Source organism: Blennius ocellaris, assembly GCF_963422515.1.
Source record: "Blennius ocellaris genome assembly, chromosome: 3".
Taxonomy (NCBI): Eukaryota; Metazoa; Chordata; class Actinopteri; order Blenniiformes; family Blenniidae; genus Blennius; species Blennius ocellaris.
In genome coordinates, this window is record NC_137652.1 from 3,757,904 (window position 1) to 3,783,650 (window position 25,747).

The following is a 25,747-nucleotide window of genomic DNA, read 5'->3' on the forward strand; positions in this document are numbered from 1 at the left end:
GCTTGATATCTTTATTGCCATACACATTTAATTTCAACTCCTGAAGACAAACTGAGATTCGGTTACACTTCAAGGCCTTTGTTTATGTCACATTATACAGTCAAGTTTAACATTTAGCTGAAAAAATAGAACCACTGTTCAAATAAATCTTCCATCCGAAGTGTGTGAAATGATGGAAAAAAGCAAACTAAACGCATCTGACACAGCTAAACAAAACAAGAAAGACAGTTTTAACAGAGAGGAGGAAGAAGAAAGAGGAAGAGGGGGAGAGAGGGGAAGAGGAAGTGCCTGGCGGGGAACGCAGAGCAATCGAGCGGCTCAGCGCGAGGAGGAGAGCCGGGAGGAGCCGCCGTCACTCCGCTCTACTCGTCGGGACTACCCGGGCTAACTTTAGCTACATGTGCTGAGGTCGAGGGGGGAATCGCCGCTGCCACCATGCCGACCGTCAGTCTCCCGCCGAAGGAGAACGCCCTCTTCAAGAGGATCCTGGTGAGCGATTCAGCGGGGCGGCAGCGACCGCTTTTGGACACCCGGTCGGCGGCTGACTTGCCGGCTCTCTTACCCCCCCCGTGTTAGCATTAGCTTCGTGCTGTCAGCGGGGCTGCGCGGCGGTGTTGGCCGCTTTGAGAGCGACCCTGCGCGGCTGACCGTCAGCGCGGCTCCCCCGGTGTTAGCCTGAGCTGCGGGTTGCTCGCGAGGCTTGCACGACGGCGGCCGCTGCTGCAGTCCGGTCCGCGGGGTTCGAGGCGGACTGTCCGCTCTCTCCCCCCGGTGTTAGCGTTAGCTTCGGTTCCTCCCCCCCGTGTTAGCATTAGCTTCATTGAATGAGCCGAGCTCGTCCGGCCTGATGTGCGCTTGTCACCGTCATGTTTACTAGTGGCGATGTTGTCACTTTTACAGACACGTTTACTCACTTTTAAACCCACAAGTGGACTTTAAACCCAAACGTGCCGGTTTAAATACCCGGGAATGACTCGTCTTTAGCGGCAGGCCGCGGCGCCTGTCGAGCATAACAAACATGTTAGCGCTGTGATGCTAACATGCTAGCAGCCGTTGAGTTGCACTTTTTTTTGTCACTTTTCGCGACACGTTTCCAAATATGTTTGGCGTTTGCTTGTGTTTTGGTACATCCACGTGCATTGAAAGTTGTGTTTGCTTTGTGTGGAACGGTTGCGGTTCGTCCCCCACGTCGCTTTTTTTTTTTTTTTTGCATTTGTCGTTACTTTAATCGGCTACTTGCTCGCCGTGCGGAGGCTTTTTTTGGACTTCAGGTGGATTTCTGCGTTTAGAGGACGTTTTACCTGCCTAACGTGTGCAGGTTTGGCAGTGCGGAGCTGGACTGACCATGCTGGGCGAGCAGGGGAAGCTGTGAAGGGAGGAACCGGCGCTACTGTGTCAGCAGATCTGTCTGAGGCCTGCTGTGCTGCAGCCATTCATCCACCACCAACTCCTGTTTTCCCTCCTTCTCCTCGTTTCTCCTCGTGCATCGTCCTTCCGCTCGCCTATAGCGATTCACCTGAGTTCTGTCGTGTTTACTCTGGAAGCACTGACACTAATCCACATGCTGGCAGTGGTTCGTTGCATCCTGGACTCCTGCAGACTCTCTGACCCTCTTGTTTACTACTTTGACGTCTAGTAAAGCTCTTTCCAGGAACTGTGTGTTCTTCTGGGCTGTGGCCGCTTCATGTAAACATCGTTGTTTGTTTTTTTTTAAAGCCGGGCATTCGGGGGATGTTGGCGGGGAAACTCGACCTGTGACCTGCACCTGACCCTGTACGTCTTGAGCTTGCGTTTCGCTGCACACCTCAAGGGGAGTGTTGCTTTTTCCCGGTTTAAATCTTTCACCCGACAATCTCGGAGCTTAAGTTACAGTGATTTTCTGAGTGAACCCAGTACCAAAACGATAGCATCAGAGTCAGAGACACGGTAAACCTTGGAACAGAAACTTCCAGAAAGACTTCAGCTCTTCTATCGTTCCGCTGCTGAAACTTTAGCCGACTTTCATACAAGCCAAGTGTGAACTTTTCACCCTCGACTACCCAGCAGAGGATTGACGCAGAGCCACAGTGGAGTGTGGATGAGAAAACCCTTCAGTGTGGGCTTGTAATGGGGCGTGGCGCCTCGTTCCCACCCAGGATTCCCCCGACACCTGATGAGAACTTGGCCGATCTCCAGACTTTGAGAGAGAGAGAGAGAGAGAGTCTCCTTCCGTTGTCGTTTCCTGGGTGCGGGATGCTTTCACACCCTTAATCTAAATCAAATTGTGTTGTTTTTTTTTCACAGCGGGTCATTACGCTCCTGTGATTGCGTGGAAGCTGCTCGGCTGCGTTTGGGTTTCGGGACAATGCGTCGTGTTCGACCAGGCGCGGTGGATTTGGGCTGCATCAGCAAATGATCAAGCTGCTACGAGCAGATGGACCAAATTACAATCGGGTCGAATCGCGTGAACAACAATGGAACTTTAATCAAGTTTCTGCTGGAACGAAATGCAGATGTGCTGAACAATCAGGCTAATTCATTTAATGAGTGTTTTTATTTCGACGGATGCACCCGGAGGCGGGTTCAAAAACCTTTTATTTTGGAGGATTACCGTGGCGGTGTTGTGGGGATCATCCACGTCTTTACCCGATTTACAGCTTAGCAAAGGAGAAACTCATCATCATCATCATCTCGGAAACCCTAAAACTACCAAGTCCCAGGAGAATGTTACCGGGGAGTCACGGCACTCTGGAGGAAGCCGTTTTTATTTCCCCGTCTCCGGAGCTCGTGCACAAGTAGCTAGTAACTACGGAGAGCGGGAGCAGCGTTCCCGCCGTCAACACAGTCGGGGCGTTTTCAAAAAGGTCGGATCACCATCGCTGTGTAAGAAAACCTTTGAAACGCATTTTCGCTTAAACGTCGTGTTAAAAAACGGCGCCTCGGAGGGAAACGTTCGATAGATTTACATTCAAAGTGACCCGACGTGTGACGGCTGCTGCTTCTAATCGGCCAGACGGAGACAAGCGTGTCCCGTCTCTAATTAACCTCTAAAACTTTGTTGACGCTCAAATAAATGTCAGCAAAGCGCGAGTTAGTAAGTTGTAATCGCAGCATTTTAAATGCCGGAGAGTGTAAATCTGTCGTCTGTCTTCTTTGAACGCTGGAATCTGGAAAAAGCTTTGACACACCCCCCCCCCAGGCCGGGTTACTTTAGTTGAGTTGGAGAACATGCTGGTTAAGCACAGCTGGTGTGAATGTTGCTAAGATTACATTAAATGCACACCTGTGTGTGTGTGTGAGGCACCTGCATGTATGACTCTTTGAGAATTTTCCACCCACACGGTCGTATCGAACGTAATCTCACTCACTCTCTATTTATTTATATATACATATTGTCAGGTTTAGGCTACAGACATTTATTAAATCTGCAAGAAAGAAGAAGACAACACGAATGAGCTTTGGTTACTCGCGAGGAGAATGGCCTAGGAGCGTGTTCAGATTACACCTCCTACCCACTCTGAGCTTCAGACCATTTCTCCTGCGGTTTTATTTCATTAAACAAAGGGGAGGGTTTACAGGATACACATCATAGTAACAAAACATTCTGTGAGTTTTAACAGTTTATCAACTATGAATACAATCAAAGGACATCCCGCGCATGGGACGTCGAGATGGCAGCTGTGTGGAAGACGTGGCTCATCTTGTTTATCAGCCTCGGTCAGGTTGACCTGCTCAGAACATGTGATTAGTGAGCAGCGTCTGAGAGGCGCTGCTAAGAGAGAATACACAGAAATAAGATAGAACTTGAATATGAATATAATTAAGCACGAATATGGCAACTACATATAAAATTACTCTGACATATCCCCCCTGTTTGTCATATCTGTGCTTAATTTCTCACATCACTTGTAACCAGCCACTTCAATATTGATTTTCAGCTGCAAGATCATTTTTGCAAGAACACAAACATTTACACTCAGGTTTCTAATGTTTTACTGTTACTCGTAATCTTCAGGGTCTGAAAAAAGGTCGGGCAAGGATGGAAAGTCATCATCCTCGCTAATTTCAGAGTCATGATCAGCATTCCCCAACAACGGATAAGCCCGCGCCAGGTCCTGTTTCATGGGAGAGTTAGCAGTGTTGATTAGGCGGGTGAGAAGGGCGCGGATACATGGAATACAGCAGCAGCCACACGGGGTGAGGGTGGCGATGAATATAGCCGAGGAGACCAAAACAGACATTACTAGAGCTTTGTATCTCCCAAACATATCAACCCAACCATCCCACATAGATGTGTCAACGCCAGAGTGATCTTTCATCTTTTTATTCAAAGTACGAAGACCCTCCACGGCGCGTGTGAGCGTTCCATCTGCTGCTGTGTTGTTCGGAATAAAGGTACAACATTTGTCACCAAACATCGAACACACACCCCCCTTCTCTGCCAACAACATATCAACCACTATACGTGTCTGGAAAGCCGTCGTCGATGTTGCTGAAAGCATCAGTCTGCAACAATTTCTCAGAGATTTGAGTTACATGCAGGGGAAGGACGTTTTACTGGAATGATTAAAATTACGAGTGCACACAATCCTTGAGCTCGCTTAGGAAGGCCATCATAGATTTTGTTTGGGCCACACCACCACCACACGTCTGCTCGTGCTCATGGTGTGAATTTGGCTGGAGCTTGAACTGTTTCAAGGCACCAGGAATTGTTTAGGCTTCCAAGGAAATGTTTAGGGTTTGTGCTCGTGATGTTTATGCAGGTGAAGTTCTGAGGTGCTACGGTGTATCTTTTATGTCATTAGTTAAGTAGTCAGTAAGTCTGTTTGGAATAACAGTACAGCACATTTTCATATGTTGACAATGAGACAATGTCTAAAAAAGAAAAGAAAAGAAAAAAAAATCAAAAGTACCTCCTATCTAAGGCATCTGTTCCTGTCTCGAAAATTATTTTCCCCAAAAATTTTAACGCAAACTAAGTATTTGTTTTTCCTTAAACAGTTATTTAAACTGAATTTATTAATATTAAACAATTGAAGTTGATCTTGTTGGCGGTGCAGCAACATCAGTTCAGGATCCACCTGCAACATCTCACATCAGATTAGACAGTTCGATAATTTTATTAATGATCAACCACCAAAGAAATACTGACTTTAAATTATTGTCATTAGAATTTATTCTATGTGCTCCTTATTACCAAATGTGTCTTTTGAAGATTATCTTTTAACTCTCATCATGTTTTTTTATTGCTTTTATATATATTTATTGCCATTCCCCCTTTTATAACAGAAATAGAAAACATTAAATAATCTTTTACTTTTAATTTAACATTACTTTTAATTTAAAGTATTCCCCATTTATCCTTTATTCCACATCAACACAAAAACATCTCTAGTTGGGTCACTGTGCTCCTCCTGTTTTCCTCTGTCAGCGTCTCCCATGAGAACTGTCCTGGACAAAACATCGTCTCGTGAGGAAGTCATGTTTCCACCTCATGCTACTCGTCTGTGGTGTTTCTGATGTCTCACAACAATCTCTGCAGAGAACCCACGGTCTGTCCTGAACTTCTTATCAGGCAGGTGGTGTTCTCTTTGTACCACAAACAACGTCTGAGTCTGTTGAGGGACTGGAGGACGATGGTCAACAGGACAAGAGGCTGAGGTGACAGTCCGAGGATGCATCAGTAGATTTAATTATCATCATTTGAATTCAAAGGGAATGGCTTTGCCCGTCGCATTAGTTTGACTTTAAACAGGTAAAAAACCGTAAAACTAGTTATTTTCATATCTCTTGGTTGGTTCATTTATTGGTTTATTAACTTTGTTCATACACTTTTTCCTGTAGAAAGTTGAATCACTAAATTTGGAGTTTGAAAGTATTGCCCTGGTGGTGGTCTGTTTAAATTGCATCTGATGGTTTGTTATTTGGACTTTTAGTTCAGTTCTTTTGATATTAATTGTTATGAGACCCACAAGATCTCTTTCTGAAACTTTTACTCCTGGTAAGTAAGTAAGTAAGTAAAATTTATTTATAAAGCGCTTTTCACAGATAAAAATCACAAAGTGCTGTACAGGAGAAAAGGTAAAAAACAACAATATAAAATGTATATACATGTGTAAAATTTAAGTGACACTAGTGAAAAAATACCCATCAACCAAAAGCTCTTCTAAGTAAACATGTTTTCAAATCCTTTTTAAACGAGACGACAGAGTCTGCCAGGTAGACGGTATTAACTAGAACCTGTTCTGTTAGTTATTTTAACTAAAACTGCTGGTTGGAAGTGATAACTTTAATTTAATTTAGTTTAATTTAATTTAATCAATTTATATTAACCATGTTTCTTTTCATTTATTTTACCTGTTAGATTAAATCTACATCAGTTAAAAACATTATTTTAGAATAATGGCTGGTAGTGTGTTTGGTCTGGTTTGGTTTCTTTCGCTGTGTTGAGGCGGTTCCCACAGGAACCACACTAAGGCAAAAAGCATTATTGCGATTGCTACGACGGTTAGGGTCCGGAGGACCACACAACCGTTTGACTTTGTCATTACTGCTCAGTTCGGCTTCCGCTAAGTCACTTCACGGCTTGGAATGGTTCTTCTGCTGACTTTCAGGTCTACCCAGGCTCTAAACGTCTGAATCCACCCTATTATCAGTCTTTTGCTCGCTAGGTGGGGTCGGAGACTCAGCAGTGATGATTTTACAATGTGATAAATGTATCTAAGTTTGCCTTTCTGCTATTTTGAATATTTTTCCACTAAACCAGCTCTTTCTGGACAAAAGCACAACGATTTTTAATTTAATTTAATTTTGTTCCTAAATTTTCTGATACCTTCTATGTGAATTTGTTTACCGAATGGCTTCCATTATCGCAGTAAATTGTTTTGCTATTCCGTATGTTGGGATTATAATTTTTTGCAAAGTGCTTTTGCTAATGTTACAGTATCTGGATGTTATGTTGGAAATAGTTCTATCCATTTAGAAAATGCATCTATTATCACTATTCTGGTTTTGGAAATTTACCTCCTTTTTTGTTTTCTGTTTTATACAGATTATACATACTGCTCAAAAAAAATTTTTTTATTATATATTTTTTTTATTTAGTAAGAATTGATGATATTATTAGTGTACCATCCCTCCTGTTGAGGCATGGCGAAGCCCATGGCTCATTATTGCTCCTATTTATATCGTGATTTTGGTAGAGTAGGTTTTCCTTTTGGTCAGAAATAGAAAATCTCTTTCTGCTGTGCTCCATTTTTTATTTATTTATTTATTTTTCATTCTATTTTCTCATCCAATATTGTTTTTCTGTTTTGGAACCGGTTTTGCATATCTTTTAAAACTTCTTCATCTAATTCGGTATTCTGAAGATAAATATCTAGCTCCTGGTTTAATTTTACCACTTGTTTGGCTGTTTTATCTGCAAATACATTGCTTTTTGACATTTGAATCATCTGTGTTCTTTTTATATGATCTATAAATATTGTTATAGCAGCCCATCAAATACTAGCCATATTATGTCTGATAATCATTATTTTGTTTCTGCAAAGGTAACAATCTATGATTTTAAAAAATTGAGAATAATTTGATCAGTTTCTTATTTTTTTTTTTTAATTTCTTGTTTGAGGTTTTGTTTATTTTGTAAGCTGACTCTTTTCCAAACTTCATCTAAATGTTTAGTCTAGTTTTTAGTCACCGTGTTAGTTTAGTTTAGTTTCACTAATCTATTGTTGATTTTATGAACCATTTAATTCCTGGACCTCTGTAAAAGGTCTTAAATTTCATTGCACACATCAAATTCTAATTTTGATCCTCAAACTTTCAAGTTTAAAACTCGTATCTACTTTTTCCTACTGAAATGTTCAACATCGTGTATTTGAATCCCTTCATTCTCCCACTATGTGTGTGTGTGTGTTCTCATGGTACGACCTTGGCACGCTGAAGTGTATTTTACGTCGCGACACGGCATGTTCGTCATTACGTTGAGAGTTTCCATGTTTGTAGTCCAACCTAGCGCCTCCACAGCCTCTCACTCCTCCACCAGCAACGTCTGGTAGAAGCAGAATGGGATCAGAGCTGTGGATTCTGTTTTCATTCAATGTCCTTGGTCTCCATAACAGCTGTTTGATAAGGAGGAGCTCTGATTCATGCATATACACCCAAAGTATTTGTTCAAGGATTCCTTTATTGATTCATTTATTTCATCCATTTATTCTATTCAGTTAATTTAGCAATTTTATTTATAGATTTTTTTAAGTTTAAATTCCAAATAACTTAAGTTTACTTTAGATAAGTTTATTTCTTCACTAAACACATTAAAAATAGTCCCGACACATTACTTGGAGCAGTTTTGTTTTGTTTTTGTGTTATCTCGTCTAAAGCCGTTCAGTGTGGAGACGTGTCTCCTGCACACACACTGAACACACACACAAACACGCAAACACCCAAAAACACAAACACACACACACAAAAACACACACACTTGTACTTTAAGTTGTATAACTAATTTTACACACTCTTCTGATTGCAGTTTTCGTTTAAATCCATATTTCTTTTGCTTTACTGTTTTAGATATTGAGTCAAGCGAGGGTGACTTTTACTCATAAATTTTGCGTCACCAACTTCATCACTAATTAGTTTTTGTACAACAGCTTCCCATTTTTAATTTATGTTGCCAGTGCGATCTCATGGACCCACTAATTCCTCCTTGAAAGACGAGCTTCTAGGGCAAACCTGTTGTTCGCTCCGGTCTTTCAATAGGTGTTCGATCACAGGAGTGAGAGTCATTTTAGATTTTCCCACAATTTCACCTGATGAGTCAGCAATAAGAGACTATTTTTACTCCCCAGATAGAGCTCAGTTGACACCGTGAGGTTTTACTGATCGTCTGGGTTTCGAAAATAATGTCTCTTCATACACACAGTCCTTTGGTCAGTCACAGTCACTCGAGTACTTTTTGTTTTTATTTATATAACGCATACCATTTCTATGTGCTGTCATAACCTTTTTGCATCTTTTTAGGATCCTTTTTAGTTTTTTTTTTTTCTTTAATCGCATTTTTTAAAGCTGTTATTTATTTATTATTATTTATTTATTTTGGTGTATTGAGACTCCCGTCGAAGTCGTATTTTGCGATCCACTTATCCAAATATTTTACATTTTCTTCGCTGCAGCGTTCTACATATTTCCAATCTTTACAAGTTAATTTATCGCGCGTTTTAGGTTTTTTTCGTGTTCCCTTGTCCCATTTTGTTTTTAAATTTGGACGGACCGTACTACGTGGGGTAGTCTATGGTTCCGTTGGTCAACCTGTCAACAGGGTAGTGGTTAATCTTTACTGATCGTGGTAATTCTCACTTCAACCCTTTCAGGTGGAGAATTCTTGCCTGTGCATCCACGTCAGCCCACTACTTCCTTTCCTGTTGTTTTTAAATGGTGGCTGTAACCTAGTGGTTCACAGTCCACCCACTCATTCAACATGCACACTTTTAGTTTCTTTCTTACGGAATTTTCGGTGACGCTGTAACCGTGGACTCCGCCGTCCGTTTTTAGTGTGAACTATTCTCAGGCGTCCACTCCTCAGCGCCTTTTTATTTACGGAATTTTCGGTAACGCCGCAACCGTGGACTCCGCCGTCCGTTTTTAAATGTGAACTATTCTCAGGCGTCCACTCCTCAGCGTTTTTAGTTTTACCTGTTAGAGTCTAGAATTCACAGGGTTTTACTATTCTGCAACCCTCAGTCGCACATTTTCTTTTTAACCCAAAACAATGCTCACCCGTCGGAGTCTTTTTCCTCTCGCCGTTGGATGCCTTCAACCTGCGGGTCCCAGCACACGAAGCAGTGTCAGTTCCTGGAAAAGGTGCTGGGTCTCACCTAGTGAGGCCCGCCACGGCCGTGGGCTTGCTGGCGACGACCGCGTGTGCCGGAACCACCAGGCGTTGTTGGCATCCGGCTCGAAGGACCAAGTTAAATGTCAGGTTTAGGCTACAGACATTTATTAAATCTGCAAGAAAGAAGAAGACAACACGAATGAGCTTTGGTTACTCGCGAGGAGAATGGCCTAGGAGCGTGTTCAGATTACACCTCCTACCCACTCTGAGCTTCAGACCATTTCTCCTGCGGTTTTATTTCATTAAACAAAGGGGAGGGTTTACAGGATACACATCATAGTAACAAAACATTCTGTGAGTTTTAACAGTTTATCAACTATGAATACAATCAAAGGACATCCCGCGCATGGGACGTCGAGATGGCAGCTGTGTGGAAGACGTGGCTCATCTTGTTTATCAGCCTCGGTCAGGTTGACCTGCTCAGAACATGTGATTAGTGAGCAGCGTCTGAGAGGCGCTGCTAAGAGAGAATACACAGAAATAAGATAGAACTTGAATATGAATATAATTAAGCACGAATATGGCAACTACATATAAAATTACTCTGACACATATATATATGTGTGTGTGTGAATGAAAGCAGCAGAATTCGGCAAGCATGCATGTTAATATAATTTAAACAAGAACATTTATTACCTGCAAAACACGGTTTGCATTTTTTTTACTTGCGTTCAATTGTGAGAAAATGTTAAATATGTCCTACAAAGTGCATCGCGATACTAAATGCACATATTAGTCTTCTGGACTGCGTGCGTTTTTGGATTGTGAAAATTCAAAAATATATTCAATTCACCAGCAAGTATGACAACGTTGCTGTTTTTACAATCGCCAAACGTCACAATCTGAAAACGCGAAGGTGCGGAAGGAAGCTCAAGCTTCTCTTGTTTCCCGTCGTCGGCAACAAAACAACAAGAAAGCTTAATTATCCTTCTATAAACGTTCAGCGTCGAGCAGCAAGTTGTTAAATACGCGACATTAGGACTGAATGACCTCTTTTATACTACATTAGAGGGATATATTGGACCGTCGTGTACTGTCTAATATATAGGAGAAGATTCTCTTACTGGGTAAGAACATTTTCTCTTTAAAATTGATGCTCGGAGCAAAAAAAAAGTACAATTGAGGGGAAAAAAAGGCTGGTTGAGTTCATTCGCGTGGCTTTTCTTTCTCTCTCTCAGAACACACACACACACTGTGGATGGCATCATCGTGAAGTGGCGTTCACACAGACGACAGTGTCGCTGCTGTAACCTGCTGGGATTTGTTTAATTTCATAACTGACCTTGGAACACGTGTGTGAGCTGACGTCACCCCCGTTTTTTTTTTTTTGTTCCCTTCACCATTAGTGAAGCCGTTGGTGGGACAACGAAATGCCATCTGCCAGCTTAACTCTAGCTCTACACACACACACACACACACACACACACCCTGACAGCCAGCGATCGGCTTAAAAGCAGAGGTGGTGATGGACGGTTGATTGTGTAACCGCAGGCCTAAATATAACTTTAGGGGCGAAGACGGACGTCTTCAGCTCCACGTGAATCCGTCACACAGGAAACTCTCGCGTCACGAGGTGGAAGTTGCTTTTGTTTAGCGTTCCGCGGCTGATGTGCCGAGTTTGAGCCGTCCTGGGAGTCGATGTGCAGGACGAACCGCGAAAACGTGTGGGACTGTCGGCGACCTTTTACTGAATCTGTGCTGCTCTGGCTTAACCAGGATTTGGTGTTTTAAAGTTTTTTTTTTTTTTTTAAGTGCAGGAAATGTGCTTTTACGTGTGGAAATATGGTTTAATCAGACTTTTTCTTCGTCCCCATCTACATGCATGTGAGAAGTTCTAGTTGGAGCGACGAGTTTGTTGAAATTGTCGCCGTTCGGCGACGGGACTGGAGCCTCTTGTGGGCCGTTTACTTTATGTTTGACACCGCCGCTTTTTAAAAATATAATATACATTTTTATGACAATTTTGGTTTAAAATACAAGCGATTCAGTCACTTTAAACAACCGTTTGTTTTGTGTGTCTCGTCGTCGGTTGTCCAGGTTGGAACAAGAGTTGGGTAAATCGACTTCAAAGACGAATGAACGTTTTAGTTCTGGCGACTTTCTGGGGCTTTTTTCTCCAAAATGTTGAGTTTTCTGTCATCTTGACATTTGACGCGTTGCTCTGCCGGTCGGCCTACACACACACACACACACACACACACACATACACACACCATCTCGGGTGTCTACGTTTCCCCGGTAACCTCATCGGAGCCACAGTTCACTGTGTTTTTCGATAAACGCTGTTCTTAACCAGCTTTGTGAGCCGCTGTGGTTCGTTGTGCTAAAACACCCGCTGATGAGCTCAAGCTAATGTCAGAGTGTAGCGTGAAGCTTGATCGTTGTAATTGTTGCTTTGGGAAATGAGCAGTTGTTGTTGTTTTTGTTTTTTTTGCCGCGAGTTGCAGTTAAAAACGACGGGTCGTCGTTCTTCTGTCCTGACGTTCTTTTCTTCTCCGGTGCTTCACAGCGATGCTACGAACACAAGCAATACAGAAATGGGCTCAAGTTCTGCAGACAAATCCTGTCCAACCCCAAGTTCGCCGAGCACGGAGGTAAGCGGCGGAGCACGTTACCGGGTCGCGACCTCGTCCTCTCCGCCGTCTCTAACGTGACCCCCCCCGCCCCCCCTTTTCCTTCCTGCAGAGACGCTGGCCATGAAGGGCCTGACCCTGAACTGTCTGGGGAAGAAGGAGGAGGCGTACGACCTGGTGAGGCGAGGCCTGCGCAACGACCTCCGCAGCCACGTCTGTATCCTCGCCGCGCAACGGGAACCTTGAGACGCCGCGTCCCTGCGTGCAGAGCCGAAATAATTACGGTGGCCCTGAAGTGCAAACCACCACAACTGCAAGTTGGAAAAACACAACAACAAATTCAAAAACACAACAATTTAAAAAACACACCTGCAAATTGAAAAACACACCTGCAAATTGAAAAACACAACAACACATTGAAAAACACAACTGCAAATCATTAAACACAACAACACATTGAAAAACACAACAACAAATTGAAAAACACAACAAATCATTAAACACAACAAATTCAAAAACACAACAAATTCAAAAACACAACAAATTCAAAAACACAACACATTGAAAAACACAACACATCGAAAAACACAACTACACATCGAAAAACACAACATATTGAAAAACACAACAAATCATTAAACACAACAGCAAATTGAAAAACACAACAACAAATCACTAAACACAACAAAAATTCAAAAACACAACAAAAATTCAAAAACACAGCAAATTGATAAACACAACATCAAATTGATAAACACAATAACAAATTGATAAACACAAGAACAAATTGATAAACACAAATTAAAAATTTGCTGTTGTGTTTTTTCACTCGTGTTGTTTTTCAATTTGTTGTGTTTTTCAATGTGTTGTTGTGGTTTGCACTTCAGGGATAAATAATAATCCACCAAATGTGCGTTTCCTGACTTCATGTCCATAGTTTAGACACAAACAGTCGTGTTTGTTGTGAAGCTGTTTGAAGCCCCGTCAGGTCAGAACCTCTGGCCGCTGACGGGGGACAAACTCACTTCAGCGGTCAGTTTCTCTGCGTTCGGTCAATATAAGGGACGACATGAGAGTCTCGCCGCCACTCGTCTCCTCTGAGCGACGCTCCTTGACGTCCCGGTCCCAGGCTGGCACGTTTACGGTTTACTGCAGCGCTCCGACAAGAAGTACGACGAGGCCATCAAGTGTTACCGCAACGCCCTCAAGTGGGACAAGGACAACCTGCAGATCCTCCGAGACCTGTCCCTGCTGCAGATCCAGATGAGGGACCTGGAGGGCTACAGGGTGAGGACACCAACATTTAATCACCTTGTTGTTGTTGTTGTTGTTTTTGCTTGAACGTGCGCCGGCGGTCCGGTGGGATCCGTTCGCTTCGTCTCATCACTTCCTGACTTTTCTTAATCCACTCCCCCGTCCTGATGTCTCGACCTTCACTAATCCCGCTATCGACAGGAGGAGACAGCCGGTGTGAAGAGTTTATATCGCCGTGGCAACCTTTGTTTAAAAATAAATAATAACTCCAACTCTTTTTCACTTAAGCCGTTGATTCCATGAAGAATGGCCTCGTTGAACTCATCATTTAGCTGCTTATTTCTGGGATTTCTGGTGAAACTTGGAAGAATTCTGGTTGTTTTCACTTCGTTTTTAAAACGAGCCCTAAAATAAAAAAAAAAAGTAGACAAAATAAACACCATTTCAAATTAAATCCCGTCAATTTGATTTCTTTGTATCGTTGGAAGTCCGACGACGTGAAGCAACGACAAGTTTTCGGGGTAAATTAAGGAGTTTTGACCAAACGGAGTTCAGTTTTAGTCAAATGTCATTCGCAGTGTTTCACCAACTTGAAAGCTTTTTGTTTATTTTAGAATTCAGATAGTTTGTGAAGAATTGAAGTTCCTAAACGCGCTCGTTGTCCAGCGTGGATCCGATCTGAGAGAATTAGCAGGCAGATATCAGGGTTTTTTTTTTGCAGCCGGTCGTCACAATGTGGACCAGGTCTCCAGGGACCCGGCTCGGGATGTGATGAGATGAAAAGTGAAAAGATCAAAGGATAAAAAAAAAAAAAAAAGGATGCGAGGGAAAGAGGGAGGCGATCACGAGTGTGTTTGGTGTTTATTTTAGTCCTGCGACATCCTGATGTCCACGACATGACTCTGCTGTTATTCACCGTTTACATCCAGCCAGAACATTATGACCACCTGCCCCCTTGTAACAAATGCAGTTTCAGAGATTTTTGAAACATTAATTTTACCTCTTTCAGGCACCTGAACACTTCCACTCTGCAGTTTTTCTTGACTTGTGGGACTAATAAAGGTTTATCTGCTCTTATATGCAGGTGATCGGCGTCGTTCCCGTCAGTTGAAGGGAAATAATTAGAGATCTGTGACGAAAAGATACTTCAGCTTTGAATTTGAAAGCCCTCCCCCCTCTCCTCCACAATAGGATCAGGTCAACCCCATCAAAAACATACATGTTGTTTTTTAGCCTTTTATTATTTTTCTACCAACCGGTAGAACGGAACTCTTCCTCTGCTGGAGGCGATTTGAAGCGTCGCTCAATAAATCCGTCCTGACGTTCGTCCTTCCTTCCCACAGGAGACGCGGTACCAGCTGCTGCAGCTGCGTCCGGCCCAGCGGGCCTCGTGGATCGGCTACGCCATCGCCTACCACCTCCTGGAGGACTACGAGATGGCGGCGAAGATCGTCGAGGAGTTCAGGAAAACTCAGCAGGTGAGGCGCGGCGCGGCGCCGCTCGGAGACGACTCGGCCGTTTCGTTTCAACCTGCAGATTGAAATAGTTTAAATCGGTGTTTTTCAACCACTGCGCCGCGGCACACTGGTGTTTCCGCGAGATCTCGTCAGGTGAGCCGCGGGAAATGATCCAATTTCACATTTTTTTCTAAAAAAACATTTGCTCTCACAGCCGACAGTGTGTTGCAGAGTAATCATGTATAAATACTCTTCGCCACTAGGTGGCAGCACAGAACTTTGCGGGTGAAATGTAAAGTGACAGACGTCAGTGTGGTTCATCTCCACCTCCTGCTACCATCTTGTATCAAAGTACTGTGTCAGTGACAGTGATGGAGAAGTTTTTGAAAAGGAAGAATGTGAACCAGGATCTCAGCTCTTCATCCATCAGGTCCAGGTTTCACACTGAGGGAGGCACTATTAAAAAAAAAAAAGAAATTAGGAAATACTTTTTTTCTGTATTTACTTGATTCCTGTTGATAAAACTTTGATAAGAATGACTTTATATTGTTCATAGAGGCTACAGAGTTTCACATTTTCGGGTGGTGGTGGTGTGACTCCAGATGTTTCCAAAGACAAAAGTGTGCCATGGCTCAAAAAAGGTTGAAAAACACTGGTTTAGATGAAGCACGTGTGTGATCGTCTTGTTTATTCAAGCTGCACGTAAATCAGCAGGACGACAGGAAAGGTGTTGTTCTAACCACCGTGTCACTTCTTCTCTGGAGTTTAAAATGTTGGCGTCAGCAGTAAAGCTCGTTCTCTCCGGCTTTCCTCGGATAAAACCCGTCTGCTTCCTGCCTTTGTAGCGTCTGTGTGACACGACGAGTCCGCCAGCAGCCTGATTTATATATATATATATATTTTTTTTTTTTTTTATTACTCCCGCTCAGACGTCCCCGGACAAGGTGGACTACGAGTACAGCGAGCTGCTGCTGTACCAGAACCAGGTGCTGAGGGAGGCGGGGCTTCACAAGGAGGCCCTGGAACATCTGTCCAACTACGAGAAGCAGATCTGTGATAAGCTGGCGGTGGAGGAGACGCGAGGTCGGTCTCTCTCTCTCTTTCTCTCTCTCTCGTCTCTCTCTCTCTCTCTCTCTGTCTGTCTGTCTGTCTGTCTGTCTCTCTCTCTCTCTCTGTCTGTCTCTCTCTCTCTCTCTGTCTGTCTGTCTCTCTCTCTGTCTGTCTGTCTCTCTCTCTCTCTCTCTCTCTGTCTCTCTCTGTCTCTCTCTCTCTCTCTCTCTCTCTCTGTCTGTCTCTGTCTGTCTGTCTCTCTCTCTCTCTCTGTCTGTCTCTCTCTCTCTCTCTGTCTGTCTGTCTCTCTCTCTCTCTGTCTGTCTCTCTCTCTCTCTCTCTCTCTGTCTCTCTCTGTCTCTCTCTCTCTCTCTCTCTCTCTCTGTCTGTCTCTGTCTCTCTCGCTGTCTGTCTGTCTCTGTCTCTCTCGCTCTCTCTCTGTCTCTCGCTCTCTCTCTGTCTCTCACTCTCTCTGTCTCTGTCTCTCTGTCTCTGTCTCTCTCTTTGTCTGTCTCTCTCTCGCTCTCTCTCTCTCTCTCTCTCTCTCCCCCCCTCCCCACAATAACCAGACAGGAACCCGTGTCGCTTATTTCTCACTGAATCTGAAAAACAAACTGGAGGAAATGTTCAGCTTTAATTTATTTAGCTCAATCAGAATCCCTGCTCTTTATAAACGAGTGGAAGTTTTTTTTTCAATGTGAAGTTTTATGGGGTTTTTTTTTTTACTTATAAAAGCTTCTTAAATAGTAGATTAAGTAAATTTGGCATTCTGGATAAAAGCACTGAGAAAAAAAAAAACCTGTGCTGCTGAATTTCTTACATTTCTATTATGATCCAACGTCTGTCTGAAAGGTTCAGTTAATTTTTCACTGATTTGAATAATCTGTTTAAAGTCCAGGTTAATTCTGAACGTCTTACTTCAATTTCATTTTTCTAAAATAATTTTTCAGAGTTTTAAGAAATAAAGACACGAGACACTGAAAGAGTGAAACCAGAAACAGAAGTTTTGTCCGTTGACCGTTTGTTGGTCCTCGTCTCTGTGTCCGTCCAGGAGAATTGTTCCTGCAGCTGGACCGTCTGGACGAAGCGCGGGACGTTTACTGCCGCCTGCAGGAGAGGAACCCGGAGAACTGGTCTTACTACCGCGGCCTGGAGAACGCAATAAAACCCAGTACGACACGTCTCCGTTAGGAGAAAGAAAAAAAACGGACGAAGCGTCTCAAACGCGAGACGGACCCTCGGTGGAGACGACGGAAGTCATTCTGCGATTGTCCTTTCAGGCAGCGTGGAGGACAGACACAAGATCTACGAAGACGCCAGGGAGAAGTTTCCTAAAGGCCTCGTCCCTCACCGACTGCCGCTCAACTTCCTGTCTGGTACGTCGTCACGTTTCCCTCTTTGGCTCCACAAAGTACTCGAGTATTCACCATAAACGTTGTTTTCACCGTATGTATAAGATCGGATTCTTTGTGGTCGGGTTTTCTTTGCGTGCACTTTGAACGTCGCTGCCGCAGCGACTGGCGTAGTTTCGCGTTTCCATGACAACGGAGAGTGGAGTCTCGAGGAACTGTGATTCTGAGACCGGCGCCGTCATGTTACCGTGACAACGGTCACCATGACGAGCGAGCACGACGACGCGGCAAGCTTTGCGTTTCCATGGTTACAGAGAATGATGGCTCCAAGGAGTTTTTCCGTTTCCATGACGACCGGACATTCAGACCTGGACAACTTGATGAGAACCGGCGGTGATGTCATGAAGACATAAAGTTCTCTTGGTTGAGACGGTTCTCCTGCGATTTTATTTATTTATTTTTTAACTCTTTTTGTACGAGAAACTCGACAGTGACGATTAATCCCATAATATCACGGGGACAAAGATAATTTAATCTGGATTTAGACTCCAGTTGTTCGGATTTTCCTTCACATGTTTCGTTTTTCCAGTCAAAGATCTGAGTGTTTTTTAATTTTTGTTTTTTTTCCCTCTTTGCAGGTGAGAAGTTCCGAGAGTGTATGGACCGCTATCTGAGGCTCAACTTCAGTAAAGGCTGCCCGCCCGTCTTCACCACGCTCAAGTCGCTGTACAACGACAAAGAGAAGGTGAGACTCACTCGACACCCCCCCCCCAGCGGCGCCTCGCCCTCCTTACAGGCGTAGCTGATGATCCTCTTCCCGCCTGCAGGTGGCGATCATCGAGGGGCTGGTGGTCGGTTACGAAACCTCGTTAAAAAGCTGTCGACTGTTTAACCAGAACGGTGAGAAATTCATCTCAAAACCTCAGAAATATCCTTCGTATGTCGAGTTACTGGGTTTTTTCACAACGTGCTCGCCTCCTCCTCATATATATAAATGCATATATATATATTGGAGAGGCTTTTAAGACGTGCAACTTTAACATTTTCGTCTCTTAAAATGAACCTGCAGCCGCTGAATAAGCATGCGAGTCAGATTCCACGTAGTTGAAAATAAACTTTAAATCATTTTGTTTTCCCTCAAAAAAAGACCAACGGGGAAATTAATTAATTAGACTTTATTTATTCAGGAGAAACGCGTCGAGATTCATAATCTCTTGCGAGTGTGTCCTGGTGGCATTTACATAAAACACATTTTACAGTGTCAATAGTACTAAAATGATGATTTTTTTTTATACTGTTTTATTCAGTTTTATGTATTTGTGAAATGTTCCTTCTATGGACTCATACGTCTGCAGTAGAGACGATAAAATGTTCTTTAAAACAAATAAATAGCAAAAAGAAAAGTGCATTAAAAACAATTAAAGTACAGACAGAGTTTAATGATAAAAATTATATATATAAATAAATAGTTTAGAATAAGTTAATTAAAACAATATGATTTTTTTTATCATCTGCCTGTAAAATGAAAATCCTGGAGTCAGCACTATTATCTCCTCCTCCTCCTCCTCCTCCAGACGACGGGAAGGAGGAGCCTCCCACCACGTTGCTGTGGGTGCAGTACTTCCTGGCGCAGCACTACGACATGATCAGCCAGCAGACTCTGGCGCTGGACTACATCAACGCGGCCATCGAGAGCACGCCGACCGTCATCGAGCTCTTCCTCATCAAGGCCAAGATCTACAAGGTGAGGCGCCGCGGCGCCCGGTGGGGGAGGGGTGGGGGGAGTCGTCGACGTGCCGCGGTCTGACGTCCGGACTCAACGTTTCCCCCCCGCAGCACGCCGGGAACATCAAAGAGGCGGCCCAGTGGATGGACGAGGCCCAGGCCCTGGACACCGCCGACCGCTTCATCAACTCCAAGTGTGCCAAGTACATGCTGAAGGCCGGCATGATCAAAGAGGCCGAGGAGATGTGCTCAAAGTTCACACGGGTGAGGAAAGCCGGCTTTGATCTTCTGTTGCCAGTGTGTGACCGCGGCTACGCTGCTTCGCTAACCGCACCGCTAAAACTACCTTTATTCTTTTATTTATATTTTATTTATATTATACTTTTATTTATATTGTATATCTTTTATTTATAAACTTTTTATTAGTGTTTTCACTTTTATTTGTGTGTTTTTTTTACAACAGAAGGGAAACAAAAAGAAGGTGTGGCTGGAAAAGCTTGAGAATTCAAAGTGTCATTCAGTCTAATACAGGTTTGGAATCAGGAAAAAAAGAAAAGTAATGAAAATATCTAACGAGCCCAGTTTTGCTTCTAACGTCTTTTCATAAACGTCCAGGATTGTCCCGTTTGTCTCTTCCCACCCTTGAGTGAGGAACTTAATTCGGGACACAGATGCATAATAAGGAACATACGTGAATAAAATAGAAGAAAAACAGACAAACGAGGAAGTAAAACAACAAAAAAGCAAGACGGCAACATAAACAAAAAACAAAAAGCCGTTTCAAAGTTCGATGTGTAAAAGGGGGAAGGCAAACATAAGTTAGCTTCTTCCTCCTCCTTTTTTTTTGAACATGCTGAGACTTTTATTTTTCTTATTTTCTGCTAAAATATGTTTTGTTATTAATAATCATGTTCGTGTTCAAAAAATAAATTTCATTCATTCATTCAGAAAGACAAAAGAAACTAGATGATCTGCATTTCCCGCGGCAAATGCATGATAGTGTGAATGCTATTGGCAAACTGTAATGCACAATTTTCAAAAAATTGCACGATTTTTAAAAAGTTACACAATTCTCAAAAAAAATTTCAATTAAAAAAAAAATTGCACGATTTTCAAAAAGTTACACGATTTTCAAAATATTGGCACGATTTTCAAAAAATTGTACGACTTGAAATAGTTGAAAAAGTAAAAAAAGTGTCAAACAGTTGAAAAAGTAGATAAAAGTTCAGAAAAAGTTGAAAAGTTAAAAACGTTTCAAAAAGTTGAAAAAGTGTCAAAAAGTTGCACAAGTTTCAAAAAGTTGAACAGTTTAAAAGTTGAATGGTTGAAATCGGTGAAGATTTGAAGAAGTTATAGCGAGGTAAAAAATTTCTCCATCCGTTAACATTGGAAAAAAGTTGCACAAAAGTTGAAATATTTCAAAAAGTTGACGAGATTTCAAAAAGCTAGAACGTAGCCGGAAAGTGCCGAAAAAGCTGCACGATTTGATATTTGAATGGTGATGAACGGGTGAAGATTGCCAGAGTTTTAGCGATTCGAAAAAACGTCCAGAATAAACAGAAACAGAATCTCAAGAGTGTGAATGTCAAACATTCACACTAATAACTAACAAAGCAAGATTGGATGGGGAAATAAAGATATTCATAACTCGGGCGGGGGGGGTCTAAGTAGTTTCTGGGGGGGTAGTGATGTCAGACAGGTGTTTTAAAAATGGTCGCCAGGTTTAATATTGATGAAATTGATCCAACTACCTTTCGACGTTTTTCTTCAAAACTCACAATCAGAAGTTGCGTAACGGAGAGCAGAACCGTACCGGAGGCGACGGCGGGGTTATTGAACACGTTCTGCAAGATTCCTCTCCGATTCGCTGACGTGTTTTCTGAACGGCGAGGCCTTTTTATTTCAAAAGTGGCGCGCTGTCCCCACCCTCCCCCGTTAACGCGCCGACCATGTCCCGACAGGAGGGGGCGTCGGCCGTGGAGAACCTGAACGAGATGCAGTGCATGTGGTTCCAGACGGAGTGCGCTCTCACCTACAAAGCCATGAACAAGTTTGGAGACGCCCTGAAGAAGTGCCACGAGATCGAGCGGGTCAGCTTCCCTCTAAAACACCCCCCTCCCCCTCCCCCTCCCCCCCCAATCCGCCGTGTTGAACTTCCTGTCAACTCTTCCCGCAGCATTTTGTGGAGATCACGGACGACCAGTTCGACTTCCACACGTACTGCATGAGGAAGATGACGCTGCGCTCCTACGTGGACCTGCTGAAGCTGGAGGACGTGCTGCGCATGCATCCCTTCTACTACAAGGCCGCCGTCACCGCCATACACATCTACCTGAGTCTCCATGACAACCCGCTGGCCGACGACAGCAAGGAGCTGCAGGCCGACACGGGTCAGTGCAGTGCTTTTTTTTTTAACCTTATGGCTCTAAAGCTCCCCTGTAAGCGGCTCCCTGACGCTTTCGGTGTGGCGTGGAAATAAATGCAGCTTTTATTATGTTTTATTTTTGTGTGCGTTCCAGGAAGATTAAAAAATAAATAAATTGGTCAAATCTGCAGGATAAAAATGGACAAATGAGGTAAAATAGCAGTCGGACGAACCGTTGGAATGAAAAGAGAAATGGAAAAACATAAAAAGGGGTGGAAATGGAGAAAAAGGTTTAAAAAAAGAAGGGTAAAAGAACAAAATGAGAAAAAGGTTTAAAAATTAAAGAAATGGAAAAAAGGAGGGAAAAACATGTTTTTTAAATGTAGGAAAATTGGAAAAAAGGGCAAAAGAACAAAATGAGAAAAAGGTTGACAAATTAAAGAAATAGAAAAAAAAGATATTTTTTAGATGTAGAAAGAAAAATTGAAAAAATGGGAAAAGAACAAAATAAGAAAAAGGTTTGAAAATTGAAGAAGTGGAAAAAAGGAGGGGGAAAGTTTTTTTTAAATGTAGAAAAAAAAGAAACATTGAAAAAAGGGAAAAGAATAAAATGAGAAAAAGGTTTAAAAATTCAAGAAATGGAAAAAAGGAGGGGAAAAGTTTTTTTTAAATGTAGAAAAAAAAGAAACATTGAAAAAAGGGAAAAGAATAAAATGAGAAAGAGGTTTAAAAATTGAAGAAATAGGAAAAAAAGGAGGAAAAAAGATTTTTTTAAATGTAGAAAAAAAAGGAAACGAATAAAATGAGAAAAAGGTTTAAAAATTGAAGAAATAGGAAAAAAGGGAGGAAAAAAGATATTTTTTAAATATAGTAGTACACAGGCCTGGCATGTGTCCTACAGCCCTGAAGCCTCGTGTTGAGTCGAGTTCATAGTGACGTGTGGACGGAGGTTGTCTTTTTTTTTTTTACTCGTTTCGGCTCGTGTGGATTTGGCCTAAATCTTTAACTTCTTCACTGCAGGCAAGAAACCAAACACATAATTGGCTTTGAGGTTTGAGATGTTCCAGCATTTAATCATGAGTGAATTTGTAAACTGTCGTTAAAAAAAAAAAAAAAAAAAAAAAAAAAAAAAGTATTTTCTGCTCCAGAGTCCAGCTGTAATGAACATCTTCATTAATTCTCTCACCGTCCCGCCACAATAAGACGATCGGGTTTTTTTTTAGCTATTCAACAAAACGCTTGCGTCACAGATGAATTGTGCAAAGAGCGACTTGTCGGGCGACTCACGCCGCCGTTTCTCCAGCCAACCTGTCGGACAAGGAGCTGAAGAAGCTGAGGAACAAGCAGCGGCGAGCGCAGAAGAAGGCCCAGCTGGAGGAGGAGAAGAAGAACGCGGAGAAGGAGAAGCAGCTGAAGAACCAGAAGAAGAAGAAGGAGGACGACGACGAGGAGATCGGAGGACCCAAGGAGGAGCTCATCCCCGACAAGCTGGTGAAGGTGGGCGAGCGAGGGAGGGAGGGGGGGGAGGGAGGGAGGGAGGCGAGAAGGGGGCGGAGCTCCCACACACACACACACACACACACACTGTTTCTATGTCTTACCATACATCACCTCCAGGCAATTTTCTTTACATTGGCTGAAAAGTTTTTGGGATCTCCGTTATTTACACTTCATTAAATAACATTTTCACGATATCAAATGGGTGTCATTTTGTTCATTTGTAAATTATGCTAATTTATCTGGTTCTCAAAATAACATTTCACCTTCTCTGTTTTGAGTTCTGACAAAAATGATTTATTAATATATATTCTTTTTTTTTTTTTTTTTTGGCGTCGCATATCAACTTCAAACTCGCGTTTTAGATTGTAGGAAGAAACCAAGAGGACGCCCACTCACGCAAACTCCATGAAAAAAGTTGGTGAAATGAGAGTGCCACCAACTCCACCCCCCTGGAGAAACTTAGAAAAGCCTCCATGTATTTTTCTTTATTTTTTTTAGAAATTAAAATTTTTGCATAGACTTTACATTTGCAGACGTGAAGCGTCGGCGCTCGTAGTCAAACTGTGACGAGTGACAAATAAACAAACCATCGAACTGTAAACGGTCAAACCTGTTGCCATTTCAAAGTTCTTCTTCGTGTTGAGACACTTTTTTGAAAAGGGCCTCATAATGTGTGTGAAAGTCTGAAAGATCCCAAAAATGTTAACTACAAGTACAGCCACACACACACACACACACACACACACACACACACACACACACACACACACACACACACACACACACACAAACACACACGCTCTCCAGTCGTGCTCTTGTCACTTTTCTTTCCCTCTGGTTTCCCAGGTGGAGAATCCTCTGGAAGAAGCGGTGAAGTTCCTGATGCCCCTCAAACACCTGGTGAAAGATAAAATCGACACTCACCTGCTCGCCTTCGAGATCTACTTCAGAAAAGGTGAGCGGCCGTCCGTCGACTCCTCGTCCGCCGACTCCTCGTCCGTCCACTCCTCGTCCTCACTGAATCCGTCCTTCATCCGTCTCCCGTCTCCTCCTCTTCAGAGAAATACCTGCTGATGCTCCAGTCGGTGAAACGAGCGCTGGCCATCGACCCCGACAACCCCTGGCTCCACCAGTGTCTCGTACGCTTCTTTAAAGGAGGTAGGAGCTGGAGCCCCGCCTCCTCTTCCTCCCTCTTCCTCCCTCCTCCTCCTCTTCCTCCTCCTCTCCCTCCTACTCCTCCTCCTCTTCTTCCTCCCTCCTCTTCCTCCTCCCTCCTCTTCCTCCTTCCTCCTTCCTCCTTCCTCCTCCCTCCTTCCTCTTCCTCCTCCTCCCCCTCCCTCTTCCTCCTCCTCCCCCTCCCTCTTCCTCCTCCCTCCCTCCTTCCTCCTCCTCCCTCCCTCCTCTTCCTCCTCCTCCTCCCTCCCCCTCCCTCCTCCTTCCTCTTCCTCCTCCTCCCTCCCCCTCCCCCCTCCCTCCTCCTTCCTCTTCCTCCTCCTCCTCCTCCTCCCTCCCCCTCTTCCTCCCCCTCCCCATCCCTCCTCCTCTTCCTCCCCCTCCCTCCTCCTCCCTCCTCTTCCTCCTCCTCCCCCTCCCTCTTCCTCCTCCTCCTTCGTCTTCCTCCTCCCTCCTTCCTCTTCGTCCTCCCTCCTTCCTCTTCCTCCTCTCCCTCCTCCCTCTTCCTCCTCTCCCTCCTCCTCCTCCTCCCCCCTCCCTCCCTCCTCTTCCTCCTCCTCATCCTCTTCCTCCTCCTCATCCTCTTCCTCCTCTTCCTCCTCTCCCTCCTCCTTCCTCCTTCCTCCTCTTCCTCTTCCTCCTCCCCCTCCCTCTTCCTCCTCTTCCTCCTCCTCCCCCTCCCTCTTCCTCCCCCTCCTCCTCCTCCTCCCTCTGATTCCCGCCGTCTCAGTTTCAGAGAGCAAGGATCTCCCCGAGGTGGTCAGAACGGTGCTGAAGCAGGAAATCACCCGGCTGTTTGGCGACAACAACGCCAGGAGCTTCAACCAGGCCTACCTCAGCAGACACTCCGGCTCCATCCCGCACCGCCTGGCCGGTGAGCCGCCGCCTGCAGTACCGCTCTGCGCCACAACCTGTCTCATGAGCGACTTCTTCTTCTGTCAGCGTCGAGCTGAATCGCCTCCTACAAGCGGAGATTCAGCCTCTCGCTCTTCTGCCCTCAGCTGCTAAGATGATGGTGTACCTGGACTCGTCGACGGAGGCGAAGGCCACGGATCTGGCCACCGGCCTGGACGAGTCCCTGGAGAACGGGAACATCCAGGTGAGGCGGACCGGCGGGGGAGAAGGTTTTTAACGCCGTCGACCTTTTTTTGATGAACGGGTTATTTGACGTCGTGTCGTTGCAGATCTGCACCGAGGTCCTGGAGTGTCTCCGGACCGGCGTCTTCGGCGACTGCAAGGAGCAGCGGGCGGAGTCGTACCGCGCCGACTGCCACAAGCTTTACCCCTACACCTTAGCTTTCATGCCCCCCGGCTACGAGGAGAACGCCAAGATCGCCAACGGCGATGTTTCCACGGAAACGGACGAGCTAGCCAACGAGATGTGAGCGGATCAAACAAATGGCGGATGAGTTTTTTTTTTTTGGGGG

At 44.0% G+C, this 25,747-nt stretch overlaps 2 protein-coding genes across 4 annotated transcripts in view; both read left to right on the forward strand.

Moving 5' to 3' along the window:
- Positions 1 to 354: 354 nt before the first annotated feature.
- On the forward strand, positions 355 to 25,719 carry naa15b (N-alpha-acetyltransferase 15, NatA auxiliary subunit b). 3 transcript variants are annotated; one of them, XM_080520744.1, is made up of 20 exons: positions 355 to 489; positions 12,381 to 12,465; positions 12,557 to 12,661; positions 13,574 to 13,731; positions 15,042 to 15,176; positions 16,085 to 16,238; positions 17,257 to 17,376; positions 17,486 to 17,581; positions 18,196 to 18,302; positions 18,385 to 18,457; positions 19,132 to 19,301; positions 19,394 to 19,546; positions 21,244 to 21,372; positions 21,459 to 21,672; positions 22,951 to 23,144; positions 23,994 to 24,102; positions 24,207 to 24,305; positions 25,051 to 25,194; positions 25,322 to 25,419; positions 25,505 to 25,719. In XM_080520744.1, the coding sequence occupies exons 1-20, from the start codon at positions 436 to 438 to the stop codon at positions 25,703 to 25,705; spliced, it is 2,598 nt and encodes an 865-aa protein (XP_080376870.1). In that variant the 5' UTR covers positions 355 to 435; the 3' UTR covers positions 25,706 to 25,719. The 3 variants fall into 3 exon arrangements, with proteins under 3 accessions (XP_080376870.1, XP_080376871.1, XP_080376872.1); XM_080520745.1 differs by having other exon boundaries at positions 22,951 to 23,138; XM_080520746.1 differs by lacking the exons at positions 355 to 489; positions 12,381 to 12,465; positions 12,557 to 12,661; positions 13,574 to 13,731 and adding an exon at positions 14,800 to 14,895.
- Positions 25,720 to 25,725: 6 nt separating this feature from the next.
- Positions 25,726 to 25,747, forward strand: part of LOC308149232 (N-alpha-acetyltransferase 15, NatA auxiliary subunit-like) — a gene marked incomplete at its 5' end in the record, with an annotated part of 1,544 nt that continues 1,522 nt past the window's right edge. The window contains one exon of the mRNA XM_080520914.1: positions 25,726 to 25,729. Coding sequence (XP_080377040.1) covers positions 25,726 to 25,729 — 4 coding nt within the window. The remainder of the gene's footprint in view (positions 25,730 to 25,747) is intronic.

Excerpts from the sequence above, each read along its gene's own strand:
- naa15b (XM_080520744.1), top strand. The coding sequence starts at position 436 with ATGCCGACCGTCAGTCTCCCGCCGAAGGAGAACGCCCTCTTCAAGAGG. Across the intron at positions 12,662-13,573 it reads CGACCTCCGCAGCCACGTCT|GCTGGCACGTTTACGGTTTA; the intron begins GTATCCTCGCCG and ends TCCCGGTCCCAG. Across the intron at positions 17,582-18,195 it reads GCCGCTCAACTTCCTGTCTG|GTGAGAAGTTCCGAGAGTGT; the intron begins GTACGTCGTCAC and ends CCCTCTTTGCAG.